Source organism: Natator depressus, chromosome 3 (genome assembly GCF_965152275.1).
Source record: "Natator depressus isolate rNatDep1 chromosome 3, rNatDep2.hap1, whole genome shotgun sequence".
Lineage (NCBI taxonomy): Eukaryota > Metazoa > Chordata > Testudines > Cheloniidae > Natator > Natator depressus.
Genome location: NC_134236.1, coordinates 122714240 through 122737290, shown reverse-complemented (window position 1 = coordinate 122737290; position 23051 = coordinate 122714240). Strand labels below are relative to the sequence as shown.

At 40.2% G+C, this 23051-nt stretch overlaps 1 protein-coding gene across 1 annotated transcript in view; it reads left to right on the top strand.

Moving 5' to 3' along the window:
- The window catches only part of PRKN (parkin RBR E3 ubiquitin protein ligase), a 1223721-nt gene that overhangs the window by 421633 nt on the left and 779037 nt on the right, over window positions 1-23051 (top strand). Inside the window, exon 3 of the mRNA XM_074948732.1 lies at window positions 8688-8928. Within this exon, the coding sequence (XP_074804833.1) occupies window positions 8688-8928 (241 nt within the window). The remainder of the gene's footprint in view (window positions 1-8687; window positions 8929-23051) is intronic.

Here is a 23051-nt window from a genome sequence, read left to right as displayed (position 1 = left end):
GAAAAAATTAAAACATATATTAACTATTAACAAAATGTTACTGAAAGTACCAGCGTCACTTATTCAATGCACGTAATCTCCCCCTCTTGTGGTTGATTTTTGAATGTGCTTGGAATTTACATTGGAGCCATGTTTATCTGATCTAATTGGGACTAGGGCCAGATTGGAAAATGAAAAAAATTGGCAAAGAGCTTTCTATACCTTATTTTAAGATGTGGAGGGCTCAGGCAGACAACCCGAACCCCAGCTGCCTGGGGCGGACAGCCTGAGCCCTGGGTGGCTGGTAGTTTAATGAACAGAGAGAGCCAGATAATGGAGAATTGGATGAACAAGGTTCTACTGTATAGCAATAAAACATTGTGTTCAACTGATACCTATATCTATTGTGGTTAAGGAAACTGAAGTTCAGTGTTTCATTTTAATCATGGAAAAACACAGATTTTTTATGTTTTTTTATCAGAGTTTGGAGGTTTTTTTATTATGGACAACTAGGATCCCTGGTTAACACTGAAGTTTTAGTACAACTCCGTAGAAAAGTGGTATTATCTTTACACAGAGCTCTTCAATGACAAGGCTCATCTTGAAGCAAAATTAAGGAGTTGCTTTTGGTTGAATTAGCGTTGACAGACCCCTAACTTTTCATTGGTATAAAACATGTATGATGAGGCACCTTCTCCATCCATCTCACTGGACTTAGCACTTCCCTCTCTGGCAGTAGTGGGGCCAGAAGTAAATCAGCCTCCCCATGGACAGTGTTTGCTTTCCCACTCTGTATTTACTTATCAGTATTTTCAAAGTAGGCCTCAGGGCTGGCCCAAGGAGTGCTCCTCCACCAAACAAAAAGAAACCAATTTACAAACACAAAACAAAGGGGGATATCTTTCTCTGCCCCTCGCTACGGAGGGGGTGGGGGTTGTCCTGTTGTAGGCCTGAGGTGTCAGTCCCTCCTGTAAGCAAGCACTCATCTTTGGTTTTTTCCCCTGTAGGGAGGAGAACAGCCTCTCACCCTGGAGAAGCCAATCTCCCTGCTGCCACTAGTCTTTCAGTAGCTTGTCTCTCCTCCCCTCTCACTCACCAGAGGAAGGGTTTTTAAAGGTCGCAGGCAGCCCTTAATTGGACTCAGGTGTCCCTAATTGACCCAAGGTAACCCCTTCTCAGTTTGTAGGAGAGAGGGCCCTTATCATTCTAGGGATAACATACTGGACTGCGCCAAGGAAACATCTGTACACGCTCGCGCTTCACATCCTTTATTTCATCACTCTTGTGTCCCGCCCTGATACGAAGTGGTGGGACCTATTACCACTTCTTGAGGGTGAGGAAGCCCAGTGGGCCAGCCTATACTCCACCCTAGTCCCAAGGCCCGCCGGGGATATCAGTTGGCAGCTCCTCCATGGAGCCGTGAGCACCAGCATGTACTTGGCACAGTTTACCCCCATCCGTGCCTCCTGTCCCTTTTGCAATGTGAGGGAGACCCTGGTGCACCAGATTGCAGCCCTTATTCCAGTTCCTCCTGGACATCCTTTTATGTTTCTGGCTGCACTTTTCCCCTCACCTTTTCATATACACAAACACTATTCATGGCCCCACAAAGTCGTGGGACCTCCTTGTCAACCTCCTCCTAGCGCTGGCCAAAGTAGCCGTCTATAAGACCAAGGAGAGGAGGTTGGCTGAGGGGGTTTTCTGTAACTGTGTGGCCTATTTCCAATCCTGCCTTCGCTCACATATCCAGGCAGAGTTCCTCTGGGCGGTGTCCGCTGGTTCTCTTGACACCTTTGAGGAGCGGTGGGCACTGTCCAGGGTTCTCTGCTCGGTGTCCCCTTCAGGTTCCCTTTGCTTGACCCTTTGACCTTCACACCCATCCCTGTTATATTTTTGGTTGTCCCCTGTAATTATTTGAGTTTTGGACCTTGTGGATTCTCCCCACAGGCTGGGGGAGGGTCCTTTAGCAGTGGGCTTACGCCTGCCCACTTCCCAGAACTCAATATGAACACTCTCTTGCAGCTACCCAGCCTGACTTTGTCATACACGATAAAGCAAATGATAACGACATGTATTAAAGAACCATATTTCCATATTGGTACCCAAATCCCTTCAGAATAGTACAGAACAAGTTTAGCATTTTGTGATAAGATTTTGTTTGCTTGTAGTTTAATGCATTTCTTCTTTAAGAATGTTGACATACCATATTAAATTAATTCACTTAAACTTTTTAAACACTATCATGTAACCATATTTATTTTACTTTCTGTAATTTTTTATTTATCTTTAAATTCTGTTTTGATTAATAAAAGTTATCGGCCAGACTCTTCAGCCCTTACTCAGGCTGAGAAGTACTTGAAACCAATGGGACAAAGTGGAAAATAAGGTATTACTTAAATTGAGCTATGGCAACATAATCTGGCCATATACAATGAAAAGAAGTGTTGGCTCTGTACTTTAGAGTAAGCACCCTGAAATTCAACAAATTCATCAGAAGTCTGATATAAGTAATTGCTTAATAATTATACCACAGATAAAATTTTCCTAAGCGCCCAAGGCCCAGATTTTTAAAGTTGTTTAGGCATTGTTTTGCTCAGTGTTGCAATGCTTAACTGGTTTAGAAGCCTTTATCTCATTTTTAAAGGGAGTTAGGCACTTCGGAGCCTAAATCCCATTGACTCTCATTTAGACTCCTAGGTACCTAAACACCTTTTTAAAATGAGATTGAGGCTCCAAAATCAGGTGCTGAGACCCTGACAGCAGCAACACCTAAATACTTTTAAAATATCTGGACCTAAATGACTTAGGAGACTAAGTCTCATTTTCAAATTTCGTTTTTCTCAAAGAGATTTAAGTGCCAAGGCCTAGATGCTGAAAGGTATTTAGGTGCCTAACTCCCATTTTGGGAGTGAGAAGCTTTAATACTTTGGAGGATCTGAACCCAAGTGTCTAAGTCACCTTTGAAAAATGAATGTAGGCTCCCAAGTCATTGAGACACTTTTGGAAATTTTATCCCACATCTACCCCAATATTGTTACAATGTCTTTATTTTGAGAGTAGTTTCAAAATAACAACTCGATGTGTGATGGATTTTGTGTTGGTGAACTAATTTATTAAGCAATTTAAATATATTCTGTTAAAAATATTATGGGCAACAAGATGTAAAAAAACCGCAAGTCTGTTAGTGATAACATGATGCTTTCAAGTTGAAACCTAATAACAGCATTGTTTCAGTATTAAGTCTGCAAAGTCCTTACTCTGACAAATCTCTGCTGACTGGATTAATGCTCCACTAGAGAAAAAGCGTGTTATTAAAAATTCAATAAAAAACAGATTTTCATATTTTAGAATTGCATTATGTAAAGAAAAAAACACAGACTTGCTGAAAGGAATATGTCGAATCAAATCAAAATTAAACAACAATTACCAGATTTTGGTGAAAAAACAAGATTACAGAGTATGCTGAAATATCTATAAGGGAACCTTGTTCAATTAAAAGTGTACCCGATGATTGGTAACAGGTAACTTTGATAGTGGGACAAATTCTGCTGTTAGTTACACCAGTGTAAATCTTTAGTAACTGCATTAACTTCAGTGAAGTTACTCTAGATTTACATCAGTGAAACTGGGCCAACTTTCTTCCCTTAGGCTTGAATAGAGACTGGGAGTGGATGGGTCATTACATAAAGTAAAACTATTTCCCCATGTTTATTCCATCCCCCACTCCCCACTGTTCCTCAGACGTTCTTGTCAACTGCTGGAAATGGCCCACCTTGATTATCACTACAAAAGGTAAGGTTTTTTCCCCCGCTCTCCTGCTCGGAATAGCTCACCTTAAGTGATCACTCTCCTTACAGTGTGTATGGTAACACCCATTGTTTCATTTTCTCTATGTATATAAATCTCTGTGTCCATATGTGGAGAAGTGTCTGCATTAAGGCCTGGAGCATATGGAAGGGACAATGCTGCCCCTGTGATATTCGTCCCCATTCCTGCAGAATCCCCTTGGTTTTGGACTTCATTATTTATCTAAAATATATAGCAGGGATGGCCAAACTTACTGATCCTTTGAGCCGCATATGATAATCTTCAGAAATTTGAGAGTTGGGCACGCCTGCCGGGGCTCAGGGCTTCAAGCCCCACTCCTGCTGAAGTCCCAAGACTCCCCCCTCCCCGAAGGGCTGAAGCCCCTAGCCCCACCACCCTGCTGCAGAGCAGAAGCCCTGTGCTCCCCCTTCCCCAGTCTGGTAGGTAGAGAACAGGGTGCGGTTGTGGGGGGCACCGCAAGCCACACTTTAACTGTAAAAGAGCCTGATGTGGCTCACAAGCTGCAGTTTGGGCACCCGTGGTGTACAGCATTTCTAAGATGATTACCACCACAGAGTTGGAGGGAGCAGAGAGAAAGTGGGGCAGAGGATCTGGCCCAGCTTTTCAGGATTCTCCCATTCTACCCAAACCCATAAGGGTAACCAGCTAAAGTTAATACAGACCATCTGTATTGTGACAAATTGCCGGCACTACTATGATGGGTCTCTCACTTTCTCTTCTTGGGGGGTGGGGTGGGGTTTCAGGGCACCGTTTCTTGCTCCTGAACTGGGGTATTAACTGCCCCACTAGTGTCCTAGAGGAGGGGAGTGGAGAGGGAGGGACCCGGGGCCACCCTCTACTCCAGGTCCCAGCCCAGGGGCCCTAGGGATAGCGGTAAACCACTAGAACTAGCGGTTTCTTCCCCTGGGCTACTTCCCTCTCCTGCCCTTCAGCTTGTGGGGCTTCCTGCCCTCCCTCTGCACAAACCAGGTGTCCCTTTACCTAGGGTCTTGGTCTTCTTAGCCCACCACAGCACTTCTCCAAACTCTCCTCTCCTTCCCTCCAAACTGCTCTCTGCTCCAACACCAATCCACTCTGTTTCAACTCCTCAAAACTGCTCTTTGCTCCAATGCCAATCCACTCTGCTTCAACTCCTCCAAACTGCTCTCTGCTCCAACACTAATCCACTCTGCTTCAACTCCTCCTCTTGTCTGATTGAAGTGAGGGGAGGGGGGGATTATCATGTGACTGGCTTCAGGTGCTTTAATTGGCTTCAGGTGCTTTAATTAATTTATAGCAAACTTTCTTCCCTCTACAGGGAATAAGGCTCCCTTCTAACACTCTCCTGCTGCCCTCTGGTCATGCTGTATCACAATATATTAACTGCCATTGGTTTGCCCCAACACAGAAATCTGCAGGGCCATTGTGGGACAGCTATGTTACTCCACCTTTGTAAGATGGTATGCCAGCACAACTGGGTGAACCTGCAAAATAATTGTTCATCCCTTCCCTCCAAAACAATCAACTGTCCACCGAGATCACACCAGTTTACACAGAGCCAATGTGATGAAGCTGAGGAGGGTTAGCAAAATGGTTCTTTGGGGGTATATCCAAGTTTATTTCTGTGTAACTAGGCTAGGGAATAACTCCGTGGGCTGCGTGCGGCCTGCGAGCTGCGTGTTTGAGACCCCTGAGCTAGGCATTATATATAACTCAGTCATAATGCTAAAGACAGGCCTGGGCCTTCAGAGGTAACACCTGGAGAACAATTTCTGCTAAAAACTGTGAAAAGGTCAGCACTACTCAGAACCTATCTTATGCAAAGCAGAAAGGACCACTCTGAGAGCTGTAAAGGTTTCAAGATGGACATCTGGTTTACACGCAAATGAGGGGGATGGAGAAAAACAAATGCTGAGTGAAAACCAGGTGTTCAGAGAGCAATATGCACTGTGAATCCAAGAACTGTAACAGTGAAATCCCAGTAATCTGTAGGACTGTTAAATTATTGGAACAGTCATGAGATGGTAATTTGTTTATTTCAGTGGTTTCTTGTGGGAAATGTGCTGATTCATCTGGGATCTTTTTGAGAGAGGAGACATAACAAGTGGGTGCACCCCTCAATTGGGTGAAAAGCCCTATCTGGCCTTAAAAATGTTGGTTGCTTCCCATAACATGAAGAACATCTGGAAAGAGTTGCCGACTGAGATGCCATTCCAGCTGGCCGCTCAGGGAAAGGAAGGCTTTTTGAAAATCCAAGACCTGTAGAAAAACAAGCAGTGTCCCTTTCTTTCAGGCTGAATAGAGAAACTCTTTTGCACTACTAGAAAAGATTATCATGATTATGACATCTTTAACTGAACTACAAGTTCCCTCTGATTCTCAAGATCCCAACTGAATGTGAACTGTGGAAAGAGCTGAAGAATTCGTATAGATTTGATATCTAATACCAGGTTAAATTGATAAGGTACATTGGGAGCAAATAAATAATTATCAGGACACCTTCTACCCTTCTTCCCCCTGCACAGGCACATTAGGTGGCTCATTATTGAACCCAACATGATTGTCAAAATTGACCCTGGAACTTATTATGTGAACTGTGGGGATAAAAAACAAATTTGTGATACCACATGAGAATAGTTCATTCTGCTTCAACAGGAAGCTCTGGTCCATGGGCACAAAAAATATAAGGAAGCATATCTGAGGGAGCACATGCAGTAACTTCAAAGAATTAAAAAATACCTACATGATTTGATACCACCTGAATTATGAGAAGCTCAGAGAAAGGAAAGCAATATTTTGATTTTAAAATGAAGAGATTAAAATCCTAAAGAGTTTATTATTATCTGAGCTTGTTTCAAACAGAAGTGTATGGTAAACTTGAAAAAAATGTTTCTTAATTAATTACTTGGGTTTATAACTACTTGGTGGATTTCAGAGGAAAGAGCAGTTTTAAAATAACTCAGACTGTGTATTTGGAATTACTTTACAAAATATCACATATAGGTATTGTGACAGGGTTGGGCCAGATGGCTACAGGAGATTGATAGGATGCAGATATATTAGCCCCAGATTAAGCAGGTCCCTTTTCCCTGGTTACGGTAACAGGGGAGGTTCCAGAACAATCAGGAACTTGATGGAACCAATTAAGGCAGGCAGGCTAATTAGGACACCTGGAGCCAATTAAGAAGCTGCTAGAATCAATTAAGACAGGCAGGCTAATCAGGGCACCCTTCAGTGAGTGAGGGGTGTGCAAGGAGGTGAGAGTGAGAGGGTGTGCTGCTGGAGATCTGAGGAGTAGAAATGCTATCTGGCATCAGGAGAAAGGTCCTGTGGTGAGGATAAAGAAGGTGTTGGGAGAAGGCCATGGGGAAGTAGCCCAGAGAGTTGTAGCTGTCCCACAGCTGTTACAAGAAACAGAGTAGACACCTGTGATCCACAGGGCCCTGGGCTGGAACCTGGAGTAGAGGGCGGGCCTGGGTTCCCCCCAACTCCCTATTGGATACAGGAGGAGTTGTCCTGGACTGTGGGTTCCACCAGAGGGGAAGGTCCCTGGCCTGTCCCCCAACCCACTAGGTGGATCAGCAGAGACTGCAGGGATTGTTCTCTTTCCGTTTCCCCATGCTGGCCAGTGATGAGGTTAGCTAAGTGAACGGCAGGTTTGAGTCACTAGCAAAAGTGGCCAAACTGAGGGCTGCCGTGAATCTCTGAGGCGAGCAAATCCACCAATAAGTGCAGGACCCACCAAGGCAGAGGAGGAACTTTTTCACAGTATGTATATGTATATGGGAAAACTTGATTTATGGTTTGTTTTTATTAATAATACTTGAGAAAAAATAGTTTGACATTTAAATTTAAGGAACAAAATAATTGTTGAAAATATTTATATATCTGACTTTAGAATTAGTGTTGGCAATAGTCTTTGAATATCATAAAAAGCATCTCTTTTAAGATCTGTTTGGACAATGGCTGTTTCTTAAGACTAGTAGGATAAAGCAAGATCAACACTTTGTCAGAATAATAGGATTACTATGGATTATATTTGTTGAATTTAATTATCAGGTTTTGATAAACTTTTCAGATTTCCAAGTTACATTTAATACATATACTTCTTATTATTAACTGTCATATAACTTTCTTTATTTCACTTTCAAAAGCTTTATTTTGTTTTCTCTTTTAATTTTGTTTTAATTAATAGCAACTGTAAATACAGAAAAAAAGTCTTGAGCCTACTTTCTTAGTCTAAACAACATAGCTTCCAAAAAAAAATGTGAAAAGTCTAGAATGATTAACTAAAATGATATAACTGTAGTGTTTACCCCTATATATCATGCACAGTGTTTTAACTGAAAAAAAATAAAATGACAATGCACTGCAATTTTTTTTTCAGTTTTCCAACATGTAGCAGCAAGAAGTGGGAGGATAGCATTACTTCATTTATCCCTCACACACACTAATTCAAGCATTGGTGTGAACACTTTTAACTGTTACTGTTTATTACTGTTAGTAAAAAAGGGGACACCTGTGCTTTATTAAATATTAATATTATAAACGTTTTTCACCATTGTCTGTAAAAATACATTTTATAGATTGAATTTTCTTAGCATCTGACTTAAAACTTCTCTCTGTTCATCCTCCAACAGAATTATTCAGAGCTGTTGGCTCTGGTCCACCATTTCTTTGTTAAATGTTTAGAATTTGTAAGCATTGTGAACCTGTTGCCAGTGCTAGTAATCCTAATTCTTGCAGTTTATACTTGTCACTTTTCTTTGAACTCTGTTAATGCTCATTGAAATTGCACATGAAATGGATTGAAAGTGTCTTAACAAATACCAAATTGGAGACACAGTGAATTTTTTCTTTATGTGTCAATCATATTTTGGGATTTTGTTTTTGTTTTTCAGAACTGTGACCTGGCCCAGCAGAGTATAGTTCATATTGTTCAGAGTCCCCTAGACAGTGGTCAGAAAAGGACTGACGTTGAAACTGCCAACGCTGGAGGTATTCTAGGAGGCATGGAAAAAGAGCCTGAAAGTCTAACCCGTGTAGACCTTAGTACCAGCGTCCTCCCATCTTATTCCGCAGGGCTGGCTGTTATTCTGGATACTACAGACAACAGCATTTCCCTTCCATCTGCTAAATCAGGTAACTCACTGAGACTGTACAATTCAAAACTTAGCACTGACATTTCAAACTTGTCCTTCATAGTGGGATCGTTCTATGCAATGACACAGCCACAGTTTCTTTTAGTCTTCTAAACAAACCATATAATGTCAATAATGTACGGTGAATATGTAGCTGAGCTTTTGATGTGTCTTCTAGTAGAGTACGTCGTACCTATGCCTGGGGGATGAACAGAATGGTTTACTCTTCCTTTTCTTAACTTTTATAATACTATTTAGTATTATGGATGAATAAAACAAGCAACCGCCGTCTATTCTTGTAACTGGACCTGAAACCAGTTTCCTTGACTACAATATTAGACAGCTGATGCATTGAAATTTTAATCTAATTTACAAGTTTTATGGCAGTTTTATGTTCACAAATTTTATTAAAATACTTCTATGAAAGTTTTGTAAAGACACAACAAACACAAATGAACATATAAGGACAGATGACTTACGGTATGGATTTTAAAAGTTCTTATTCACAAAATTACAGTTTACAATATCCATACTTCATTCCTGCCATCTATATCTGGCATGAATGAAGTAACAGGCAAATTGGCAAAAATATCAAGAGCCAGTGTATTAATAATTAAACTGAGTTTTGAAAGAGGTTCCCAGGCCTCACTTTTTCCAAGAAGGATCCCTAAAATAGTATTTCAATCTTCTAAGAGGAAACATCCTTACTATAATCCCCACCGAAAACTATGCATTTCCTAAATGAGGAGCAATTTCTCTGTGGAATGCGACAGTACTGAAGTGACTTTTTTTGGTAATTCGTTGAAGATGCTGTTTAAAAGATCAATACACAAACACCTTTTTGTAGAAGCAGAAGAGTCCAATTCTAGAAATAAGGCAAACCGAAACCTCTGAGATTAACCTGACCAAAAGAATCATCTTTACAATATATGGATTACCAAAACTGTTAAAATAACATTTGGAGAGTGTTGTAAGTAAATCATGAAGAAAGTGTACAATTCATGGGTGGGTCACAGAAGTGTTCCACAACTGACTTGATCAGCCTCTCGCTGCCAACTAATGATGAATGAGTGCAGTTTACGAACAAATTAGTGCCTAGCTTAATGATGCACATCTCACATTCTGAATGAGTAATGAGACAAGAGGGGTGCTAATTTAAATCTGCTCAGTTGGGGCGCATATGATGAGATTGGGCTTGCTATCTGAAGCACTGTGATGTGAACTGCTGGATTCTTCTGTTTATTTATTTTTTGTCCCTAAATACAATATTTACATAAACTTAATAACGTTGCCTGACATCACAGGGCAGTTTACACATTTAAGGGTTCTTGTGGCACATCTGCATATTTTCACGGAGTTGTGTCTCTTTCACACTCCGCAATCTCCATGTGGCTTCTGACAAAACAAAGTGTGCTCATTTGTCATAGCAAGGACCCCCAATGGCAGGATGATAATGTAACTGAATGTAAATTGCCCGTGTCAGTGGACTAGGTCTATCTGTGATGCAGCTAAATAGTTTTTTTTGTTTTATGAACAAAATAAGGAGACAGTTTTACCAAGGCTATATATACATTTAAAACACTATAGCAGCACAGCTGTAGCGCTTCAGTGTAAACACTTGCTGAAGCAATGAGAGGGGTTCTCCTATTGCTGTAGTTAATTCACCTTCTTTAGAGGCAGTAACGAGGTCGACAGAAGAATTTTTCCATCCACCTAGTGCTGTCTGTACTGGGGATTATGTCTGCTTAAATACATCACTCATAGGGTGTGGATTTTTTCACTCCCCTGAGTGACGTACCTGGATCAACCTAACTTTTCAGTGTAGATTAGCTCTGAGTGATACTTCTGCCTGGCTAGTTGTTAATGACGGGTACTTTGTGGTGGTCTTTTCTAGTCAGTTTGCTATGAGTCTCACTGTTATTAAAGAGGTAAAGAAAAAATCTGCTTCTAGTTGATTGGTGGCTGCACACTCACCTGCATTGTTGAGGCTTGAAACATCTGATTCCTGTTTACTGATTTCTGCCTTTTTCTTTAAGTGAATGTAATGCTGGTGAAATGTAGTAGTAGAGCATGAACTCCTTCATTCCCCCCACCCCCGAAAGAAATATATCATATGCAGCTGCAATGAGAGCTTTCATTTACCTCCTCAATAGTTTGCCTCACTCCTGTGGGTCAGAAAGCAGTTTAGTCACAAAAACTATTCAGTCAATTGCCTTTCTACTGCTCAAAAGGCTCAAAAAGGCTGTCAGTTGTGATGGTGATTTTTGCAACTTGGAACCAAAACATCAACTCAGTGCACATACAGTAGGCCACAAAGCAGTGGGTAGATGACAGATTAAGTCTGGGACTTAGAGGTGAAGGTCTCCTTTAATTCTTTATTACCATCTACTCTAATATGCTGAGTGATTCTTTCATAACAGTACCAGTAGTCTCCAACATGCTCCAGCTTCTTCCAAAGACTTACGTACTTCTTTCTCTTACTGCAGGATGATTCTGTTTTCTTTTGGCACAAAAACCTTGGTTTCTGACTAGAAAGGACTGTTGAAATCTGTTATCTTCAGAAAGATTCTCTCAGAAAGATGTTCTTAAGGTATTTAGTAGTCAAAGTATAGAATGTCACCAGTCAGTCAGCGGGAGAGGAAACATTCACTGTACAGTATTGCTATTATACAAATATTTATATTATATAATTCATCTTAAATAACTATTTCTTGGAGCAGCTAGTCCTGGAACCCACAAGAGGAGAAGCAATTGCTGATTTAGTCCTAAGTGGAGCACCAGATCTGGTCCAATAGGTGAATATAGCTGCACCATTTGGTAATAGTGACTATTGTATAATTAAATTTAACATCTCTCTAGCAGGGAAAACACCACAGCAGCCCAACGTGGTAGCATTTAATTTCAGAAAAGGGGACTGCACAAAAAGAGGAAGTTAGTTAAACAGAAATTAAAATGTGCAGTGCCAAAAGTGAAACCCCTGCAAGCTGCATGGAAACTTTTTAAAGATGCCATAATAGAGGCTCAACTTAAATGTATACCCCTAATTAAAAAACATAGTAAGAGAAACAAAAAAGTGCAACCGTGGCTAATCAACAAAGTAAAAGAAGCAGTGAGAGGCAAAAAAGCATCCTTGTAAAAAATGGAAGTTAAATCCTAGTGAGGAAAATTGAAAGGAGCATAAACTCTGGCAAGTGAAATGTAAAAATATAATTAGGAAGGCTAAAAAAGAATTTGAAGAACAGCTAGCCAAAGACTCTAAAAGCAATAGCAAAAATTGCTTTAAATACATCATAAGCAGGAAGCCTGCTAAGCAACCCGTGCGGTGACTGGATGATTGAGATGCTAACGGAGCACTCAAGGACGATAAGGCCATTTTGGAGAAACTAAATGAATTCTTTGCATCAGTCTTCACAGCTGAGTATGTGAGGGAGATTCCCAAACCTGAGCCATTCTTTTTTGGTGACAGATCTGAGGAACTGTCCCAGATTGAGGAGTCATTAGAGGAGGTTTTGAAACAAATTGATAAATTAAACAGTAATAAGTTACCAGGACCAGATGGTATTTACCCAAGCGTTCTGAAGGAACTCAAATGTGAAATTGCAGAACTGTAACTGTGATTTGTAACTTATCATTTAAATCAGCTTCTGTACCAAATGACTGGAGGATAGCTAATGTGATGCCAATTTTTAAAAAGGCTCCAGAGGTGATCCCGGCAATTACAGGCCAATAAACCTGACTTCAGTACCGGGCAAACAAGTTGAAACTATACTAAAGAACAAAATTGTCAGACACATAGAAGCACATAATTTGTTGGGGAAGAGTCAACTTGGTTTTGGTAAAGGGAAATCATGCCTCACTAATCTACTAGAATTCTTTGAGGGGGTCAACAAGCATGTGGACAAGGAGATCCAGTGGATATAGTGAACTTAGATTTTCAGAAAGCCTTTGACAAGGTCCCTTGCCAAAGGCTCTTAAGCAAAGTAAGCTGTCATGGGATAAGAGGGAAGGTTCTCTTATGGATTGGTAACTGGTTAAGAGATAGGAAACAAAGGGTAGGAATAAAGGTTAGTTTTCAGAATGTAGAGAGGTAAATAGTGGTGTCCCACAGGGGTCTGTACTGGGCCCAGTCCTATTCAACATATTCATAAATGATCTGGAAAAAAGGTTTCAGAGTAGCACCCATGTTAGTCTTGAGGTGGCAAAATTTGCAGATGATACAAAACTACTCAGAGAATTACGTCCAAAGCAGACTGTGAAGAGTTGCAAAGGGATCTCACAAAATTGGGTGACTGGGCAACAAAATGCCAGATGAAATTCAGTGTTGATAAATGCAAAGTAATGCACCTTGGAAAACATAATCCCAACTATACATATAAAATGATGGGGTATAAATTAGCTGTTATCACTAGTTGCATCAACACTGGTGGTTAGGTTGGCATAGCTATGATGCTCAGAGGTGTGATTTTTTTATATCCATCAGCCTAAGTCTTAAGAGTAGACCAGGTGTTAGAAGCTCAGATCACCTCCCTCATTGAAGAACCAGAGGAGAATGCAGTATTCCATCTGGATAAGATGGGCACAACCATTTTTGTTATTATTATAAAGAATATTATAAAATATGTTGGCTAAACTTGGCTCGTGCTTTAACCATGGACAGACATAGCTGTATGACATACATCCCTTTTTACATCAATTTTTCCTTTCCTTGTGACTGGCCACTCTGCTCTATATGGCAAAGAAGTGGGAGGGGAAATTGAAAAGGTTCAGCTAATGGTAGCAGTTTATTAATAAAAAAGCATTGCCAGAGTAAAAGAAAAATTGAAGTTAAAAAGCATTGCAGCCACAGCCCAAGCAAAATCTAACTTGTTTGAACACAATCTTTAAAGGTATTATGAAGAACACCTCAGGGCTGGAGAACACGTTAAGGCAACATGTGTACTCACTATCATAGTAGCCAGTAGGTTGGAGATCCTATTTTGCTCCATTCTTGATGAAGTAGAATTTTTCACTCAGTAGAAATTGCAGGAGGTCTGTCAGATTTCTGGACGAGGAAACCTCCACCTGCTTCCTCTGTAACACTCAAACTCACTCCAGTCATTTATCAGTTCATCCATTACAAGTCACAGAAGGATTTCCCCTGTATAGCCAGAAGGTCTCTACCAAGAGGCATGGAATAAATACTTTCTTTTTTATTCTTGGATCCCCAACAGAACTACATCATCTAAGGGCATAATGGCCTGGAATAAGTTTAAAATAATCACCAATGTTCTGTGTCACAGGGAATGCCCCCTCCTTCCTCTTAAAGTCTCCGCTATCAAAGTGACATTTTTGGAAGTGGGAGGATTTTGGTAACTCACAGCTCTTTTTCTTGAAATATTCTTTAATCAAGCTTGCAATCTGCAGAAGGTAGCTACCATTGTGAGCTAGCAAAAGGAATGGCATTTGAGATAAAAGTTGCCATGTATGCAGCTATGTAGAAAGTGTATAAGACCATACTGGGACTCAAGAACATTTGCAAACTTTTATTTTGCTCTGTTAAAACCCCTAAGATATCCTCAGATTCAGAGAGGGATGGGAGGATGCCCAAGAGTCTGCTCTCTGTGAGCCAAAGGCTGCAGAAACTGAGGGACAAGGAGTGGAGGACCTGGGCACATAGGATTTGCTTCTGATGGGCAGACCAGCACTACAGAAAGGAGCTCAGGCATCAATGTAAGGACACAGGGATGACTGAAAAGAGAAGAAAGGAACAGTTGGAGTTGGAGGAGAAGTGAACCTGAGATGAAAGAGATGCTGGCAAAGTGACTCCACCATGATTGAGAGATGAGGAAGTGAGACATGGCTTTTCAGTGTGACCTACTTGAAAGACTTATGGGGATTGTGAGTTAGTTGACTCAAATCTGTTCTACGCAAACCATCTACCTACCTATACTCAATGCCATCGCTTCCAACACCTCAGTGGTATCATGTCCTTCAGCCTGTGCACATCTCTGGCTATGGGGGAGCTAGTCAATGAGACACCATAAGCAATATCTGCTGCATTCTACTTCCATTCCAATACAGAGGAAAGGACCAATACCTTAATGATATATAAAACTGAGCATCACTATTTTCAGTTTATTTTGCTCTTTGACATTTGGAGATTTTTTCACTATTATATCCCTGCCATGTACCTGTTGCTATTTTGTACTTGCTTGTTTTGTTTTCCACACCTCCTCACCTTTGTAAAGGTGTTGAACTGCCCAAATATGCTTACCTTTAATAAAGCTTTGTTTGGTCACATACTGAGGTCTGGAGTTACAATGGATAATTACAACAAACAGAAAATGACAAGTCCACCATATTTCTTTTACAGAAATCATACCAGACTAAGTTTCATTTCACTCACCTGGCCCAAGGTGCAGCATCAACTCCAGTTAGTCAACACCATTAATCAGCCTCCCTGCCCCCCTGTATTCCTGAGGCAGCTTGAGAATGCGGGTGCACAAGGCATCCTGTAATGGACCCTGCACAAGCATCAAGAAGTGGACTAGGTGGTTGTTTGTAAGCAGACTTAAAACCTTTATTGTCCTTGATCCATTCTGTCCTCAGATATTCCCTTTTATCGTCACATGCATTGTGAAGCACACAAGAAGTCCCAATCATGTATATGACACTATATACATCACAGTCCAAATGAGTCTATAAGCAGCTTCATCTTGTCTTCATTCAGCCAAAATCATATTCCACCACCACCCTGCACCTTCTCAGTCTGTAGTTGTACTGTCTCCTGCCAGACTGGTGGAAATCAAGATAAGTTTAATCACTCAGGGCTGTAGATGATAGGGCAGGTTGGCACCATCATACTAGACACAGATACCTCATTGATAACCATGTTCCTAGGTGGTAATAAAGTATCAGCTTTCATTGTGGTGAAATAGACCACGCCTCCAAAACACATAGATAGTTGGGAAGTTGATATTAATGAACATAAATTAGAAACTACAAAGAATGGCTGGAAGAAGGGCCAAAGCAAATAAATACAATAGCTAGCACACCAATGGGGTTAGCCCTAAGCCCAGCTTAGCTGCTGCCACTGTGTCAGAAGGCCTTTTTCCTGCCTTAGGAAAGCATAAGAGGTGCACAAGTGTCCATTGATACAGGCGTAGAAAGAGGTAAAAAATAGGAATAAGACACTCAAGTTTGGGATTCCTTCTTCTTCATACTAGTAGTGAAGGCCTCGCTAGAGCTGCAGAGTCTATGTTCAAGGCATCCTTCCTGTGTAATGCTAGAAAGTTTGAGTAAGGGCGGGTAGAATATCCAAATGTAATATGGTGAGGTGTAAGAACATTTATATTTAATTCAGGATATTACTGTAGTTTTATGACTGTTGTTTGAAATATGAATATATTTGTGTTGTGTACAAAGGGCAGGGACTCACACTTACTGGGAATTCCTCATTCATGGGGAATAATTGCAATCCCCGATCCCCATCACGAATGGGGTTCAACGGGCTACCCGCATCTGTCGGCGTAGGGTAGACACACGCTGACCCAGTCAGTGTAGCGCGCGTGCAGCCCCGGACATTTAAGGGCATCACAGACCTGTTATTGCTCAATCTCGGGTGGCTGAATGCCACTTGTCCCTCTAAGAAGTTGTGTACAAAGGGCAGGGACTTAATCAACGTGAGCTTATGACCCGCACTTACTGGGAATTCCTCATTCACGGGGAATAATTGCAATCCCCGATCCCCATCACGAATGGGGTTCAACGGGTCACCCGCACCTGTCGGCATAGGGTAGACACACGCTGAGCCAGTCAGTGTAGCACTTGGCGCCCCAGACATGTAAGGGCATCACAGACCTGTTATTGCTCAATCTAGGGAGGCTGAACGCCACTTGTCCCTCTAATTGTTACAAATCTTATGGTATTTTATAATCTATAAGACATTTTTGAAAGCATCTTCTCACTTAAATACAGCAATAAAATAACTTAGTGTGCTTTGAATTGTTAGAAAGCCTGTAAAGGATAGGAAAGTGCTTTGTGTCCCAATTTTGCTTGAAGCAAGTGGGCAACCCAAGTTTTTGAAGTAGTTTTAGAAATGTGACAAGTAATTCTAAACATATACTGTCAAATTAGTTCCAGGTCAGGTAACAGTATGATGTTCATCTCTACTTCCCCATTTTAATATGGCATTAGTCTGAGTACTCCTAGATCTAAAATATACTGCTGTTTTTTCTCATCATCTCCTTGAGAATATCATCAAAACGTGGGCACTGATCCATCCAAAATGGCCTCCAGCATTGCATGAACATCTATACTGATACTGTGGGACATGAACCCCTATAACTGCTCAACAACTGAACCAGACAAAATGAAGACAAGTACAACGATGCAGTTATTTTTTGCTCATGACCTGTTTTAGCCTGCTGTGTCAGAAAACTGGATATCTAAAATTTACCATACATTTTAAAAAGAAAAAAAAGTGTTCTAAGCAGATTTCTCTGTCATTTACGAGCACTTTTCAAAAGGAAACTACTCTATATAAAGAGTTTTTTGGTTTTTTTCCCCCTTGCTTATTGGGAGAAATCATTGATGGATTAATGTTAAAATAAATCCATGGATTAAATCTACTGTAGGTCCATGCTGATCAGTGTGAATCAACAACTGAAGTGGGTAAAACAGTATCCTGTTCAGTTTACATTAAATAATTAGCTCATTTTTTTCAAAGCTTTATCAAGATCTACGTCTAATGACAAGCAAGCACCAAAGTATTTACATTGAGTTTACTTTTTTTTTTCACTTTTGTATGAATACATCTGGATTGAATTTGGTTTTTTCTCTTTATGCAGTAATATTGTATTTAATGCATAGTTGCAAAACTGTATGGTAATTCAGTTCTTTAGACAGGTATTCATTTAAAGGAAGCTCGATTGTTCTACAAGCAAATGGAATAATTCATCTGGTACATGGCAAATGTATTGTTTCACCAGATGAATTCATGTAACTAGTCAGGTTTCTATGGTATTTTATGATTTGGAGCACTGGCAGTTTTTCTAATAATAGGGTTAAATCCTTTAATTGGCTTTCATTTAAAAGAAAATACATAGTATGGTATAATATTTGAGTATATGTTTCATTTGGGGCCTAGAAAATTTGTTGATCTAACAAGTTTGTTGATTTAAAGGTAAAGTGCAGAATCTGTCCGAGGATCAATCCTACAGCAGTAATAGAAGAGGAATTAAACTGTGGCTCTTACAGCACTGTCCATGGCAGGGTGTGGGAAGTTACCCCAGTGGTAACTCCCATGGACATTGTCCCCTACTCAGGCAAAATGCCTCCAGGAGGACATGGGCTGCAGCAGCCTGCCTTGAACCCTTTGCAGGGGTGCAGTGTGCCCTCCTTGAACCGTCCCACCTCTGTTAATCTTTTGATCAGTGATGGGGGAAACGTGTGGCCATGGCTCTACTCTCTCTCTTCCTCTTCATGGTCCCTGGTACTAGCATGTCTCTGATAGCCATGATTATGCAAGAACCATAACTGTGACTAGTACCTATACAGAATGTGAAGGAGGAATCTTTGTTTTGCCAGTAAGTTTTGTTCACATTACTAACACTTAGAGCAAGAAAGACAGTGCTCTGTTTAAAATGTTGGTAACATCAACTGTTGGAGAGGAAACAGTGATTCCTGAACAGGAAATGAAGAAGGAACTGATTTTCTAATATTTGGTTTTCTGATTGAACTGTATTTGTAATTTGGAATTCAGTGTATGTGTTAGGAGAAAAGCAGGGCCATAATATGGTGCAGTCTTTTTATATATACATATTTTTTTTCAAATTAGGCCTACCAAACACTTTTGGTATGTGATCCAGAGTTTGTTTGGAGATTTGGTCCAGACCCGAAGCCAATTTCCAAATATTGCCTGCCTTTGCTTTTTTTATGCTCACATGTTTCTAGTGCAGTTGTTCCCAAACGGTGGGCCATGGATGAAACACTGGTGATCCACTGAGCTCTTCCTGTTGCTCCATGGGGAGGTTGCTGGTCACATGGAGCTGTCTCCATCTACTCTGCTGGAAATAATCCCTATTTCCAGCAGAGGGAATTGATGCTTTGTGGAAATTATCACATCCTAGTAGCACTAGGAGATGGTAACATAGGAGCTGCCATAGTAGTGCAAATCATTAGTTTATCTAGCTCTAGTATCCTTCCTTTGGCAGTGGCCAGTACAATACCTGATCTTTCAGAAGAAAGAAACCTAACTCTGGAATGCAGCACTCAGACTGTGCAGTGCTGTTTTTAGAGATAAGTATTCTTTCTTGACCATTGCAGACACACCCTTGAAGCATGAGATCTGATTACCCTTAAAGCATGTTGCCACCAGTAGATAAGGCACTCTTTAGTTTGGTCCTCCTTGAAATGAGGTTTTCTAAACAACCCTTAGTACTAATTAACTAATTACTGATTTTTTCAGCCATTAGTAATTAACCGTTGCTGTTTCTATCAAGTTTTTTAAAAACTAGTTAGGTTAGGTCTACACTTAACACAATGTGATTTTAGAAGATAGTAGCATCATAGTACCTTTTCAATAAAATGATTCTGTCGCGCTTTAGTGAAGATGCTACTAATTAATCCATAATTAATCCATAATCAATCCACCTCCATGAGAGGCAGTAACTATATCAACAGGAGAAGCCTTCCTGTTGACATAGCTCTGTCTACACTGGCAGATAGGTGGGGGTAACGTTGCTCAGGGGGTTGGATTTTTCACACCCCTGAGTGACGTAGTTATACCAATATAAGTTTACATTGTAGACCTGGCCTAAAACTTAGAAACATACTAAAATTACTGCACTTTAGTTAGGACTGTATTAAAAAATTGACATTACAAAGTCCTTGAAAATTGACTCATATCCAGTGTGTCTTCTTTTAGGCTTATTAACCCTTGGTAACTCTCTGGTACACTACTTCCTGGTTCTAAATGTAAAAATTTATATCCCCTCTCGACCTTTCAGCATCAGCAGAAAGTGATTTTATAAGACATTAGCATAATGGAACCTTTTCAATAAAATGATAAATTGAGCCCATTTCAGAAAACAGAACACACACTTGGTAATTTATTGCAGTCAGTGCCTTGCCGGGAACCTTATACATATCATATGCTTTTAACTCTGATGAGAATGCTGCCATTTTTCCACATCTTGCATGTCTGTAACATGCACTGAGAAGAAAAATGTTCTTTCTAATGGAGCCAGCAGCACTTTTGGGAATGCTTACATGACATAATTATCTCTCATGAACATGTCTATTATTTCATTGTTTTTTAAGGCTCTTTCATGTTCATTAAAGCCGATAACATTTGCTAGCTTCCTCATGTTGAGGGGTGAGGAGGGAACACTGCTGTCTCCCTGGAATGAATTTTGATCGTTGATAGGTGAGAGCATAGATGGGTTTTCTTCTGAAAATGCATAACTCCAAATCTTTCTGCAACCAGATGGCAGTGACATTTGTAGATGGCAAATGTTCTGTTTTAATTAAACAAAGCTACACATGTAATGTTTTCAGGAAGAATTGTTTCCATAAATTAATAGTTGATGGTAAAAAAAAGATTAACTTACATTTAGGTAACACTTCTTATGTGTAAATATACACAATAGATCATGAATATGTAGGGTAGAGAAAATCTAATTATAAGGAGAATATAGGACAGGATCCTTAGTTTAAAGTCTGTTAACAGTATGGAGGCAACTGCTACCATGGGCCTTTGGACTCACATTGTATGCTCAGTTCAGGTTCCTACTTCTCAAAATGACATAGGGGATTTAGTCTTCTCGCAAAGCACATGCTCAGGTTTCATTAAAGTAATTGGGAGTTTTGTGCATGCAGCAAGGGCAAGAGTAGACAGGCTTGAGCTACAGAAAGTAATTACATGCAATTTCATAAATTCTGTTGATACTAGGGAATAAAAAATAGCCATTCAAACCAATTCCTCCTCTCTCATACCTTCTTTGTAAGGACGAATAACTTCAATGGGGCTAAGTCTGAACTTTTGTGAAAGAGAAACGCCATTAGAAGAAAATGCGCTAATATGTTTTGAGAGAATGTAATGCTTGTGAAAAGTAAATAGACTGATAATACCAGTCAGTGACTGAATTCTTCTATTTATCCATGGAACAACACAGGCAATGTCAGCATAGCAGTCTCCTTCACTGCTGTGCCAATATGCCTTGGGTTAAATCCTGGTCCCGCTGAAGTCAACAGGTGTTTTGCCACTGACTTCAGTGAGGCCAGAATTTCACCTCCTATCTCACACCTGGATGATTAGAATCATAGCATATTAGGGTTGGAAGAGACCTCAGGAGGTCATCTAGTCCAATGCCCTGCTCAAAGCAGGACCAACACCAATTAAATGATCCCAGCCAGTTCAGTCTTTGGCTTCTCTGCTGAGACTGCCAGCAAGGGTACCAGTTACGCTTGCTGTCTTCTAATATGGACACCTAATGACAAGGAACTGGACTGAGATTACCAGTCCATTTCATATGGGTCCCCGAAAAGCCTTCAGTTGTTAACAATTTTAATCCACTGCTGTCCTGGTCTGGATTTAAACCAGTGATTTAGAGGTTTCTATCCCAGCATCATGGTAATGATCTGTGTTTAGAGCTAGCTTATAAAATATGTCAGGTTTCAGACTAGCAGCCATGTTAGTCTGTATTCGCAAAAAGAAAAGGAGTACTTGTGGCACCTTAGAGACTAACCAATTTATTTGAGCATACGCTTTCGTGAGCTACAGCTCACTGAATGCATCCGATGAAGTGAGCTGTAGCTCACGAAAGCTTATGCTCAAATACATTTGTTAGTCTCTAAGATGCCACAAGTACTCCTTTTCTTTTTTCTTATAAAATATATTTGCAAGCCAGTGAACAAATACACCAGACTGGGAGTTCAAATAAAATCCAAATTACTTGTGACAGCCAACAGAGGCATTTCCAAATGTCAGCAAACTTGGAGGGGATAGGACACCTCTTGCCTAGGTGCCTCCCTTGCAACTACATCCCCTTTTCTTTTACAGCTCTATCCCAGACTACCCATGTGCTAGGCAGAGAACCTGGCTTCTGCTTGTAACCCCCATGTGCAGGAAACTAAGGAGTGCCTTTATACCTTGTCATAATATTATTCAGAGGCTGGCATTATATACAGTATGCTGTAGTCATGTAATTATTGCGTAATAGAAACTTCTATTATATAACAAAAATGAACACACAAATGTACTGTACTCCAAAGGGTTATAAATACTAACATGTAATATACTTGTGTTGTTTTCTATGATATTTTAGAGCTCTGTCCTGCTATGTTTTAGTCAAGGTCTCAAATTACATAACTAAAATTCAACAGTCTGTATTTAAATTATAATTCCAAATATATGCCAATCAGATTAGATCTTTTACACCTTGGGATTTTAAAGAGAGAGAAACTTGGTTCGACATATCTCATTTAAATGTATCTTACCTCCATCTCCCTGCTTCTTTATTGTATTCTTCTATCCACCTTATCTACATAAAATTGTCTGGTTTTCTCTAACTCATTAGACTACTTACTTCAGTGGCCTTATTTGGCAGCTCATTCCATATGTTTAGAGCTTTTAGAGGCAAATCAGGCAGCTCCTTGTGCATTCCCTGTTCACCTCCAATTTTCTGATATTTAGATTGTTTTCTGCAGGTTTGGCACGCCTCATGTTCCATTATAGCAAATGCCACCATTTTGAATTTATGCTGTTATATTTTTTTCTAAACTATATTCTTGAAGAGAAATCTAAAGATGGAGAGCGCAAAGGAAGAATATAATATTACGTAGAAAAGCCTGATACATTGAGAGCTTTCCGACATTGATCAATGTACACTTGCAATTTATATGACACAATAGCTCAACATTGTAAAAGGACATCAACAACAGAAATCTCTAATTATTTCCCATGCAAAGTAATGTTTTGCTAGCCAAATCCTGCTTTCATTATTTGTGAAAGTAGTTCCCTTTATTACATGGGAATTTTCCTATGAGCGAAGAAAAAAGCATTGGTCCCAAGTGCTCAGTACTGCTCTCATTGAAGTAAATGACAAAACCTCCATTGACTTTGGTTGTGCAGAATTAAGCTCT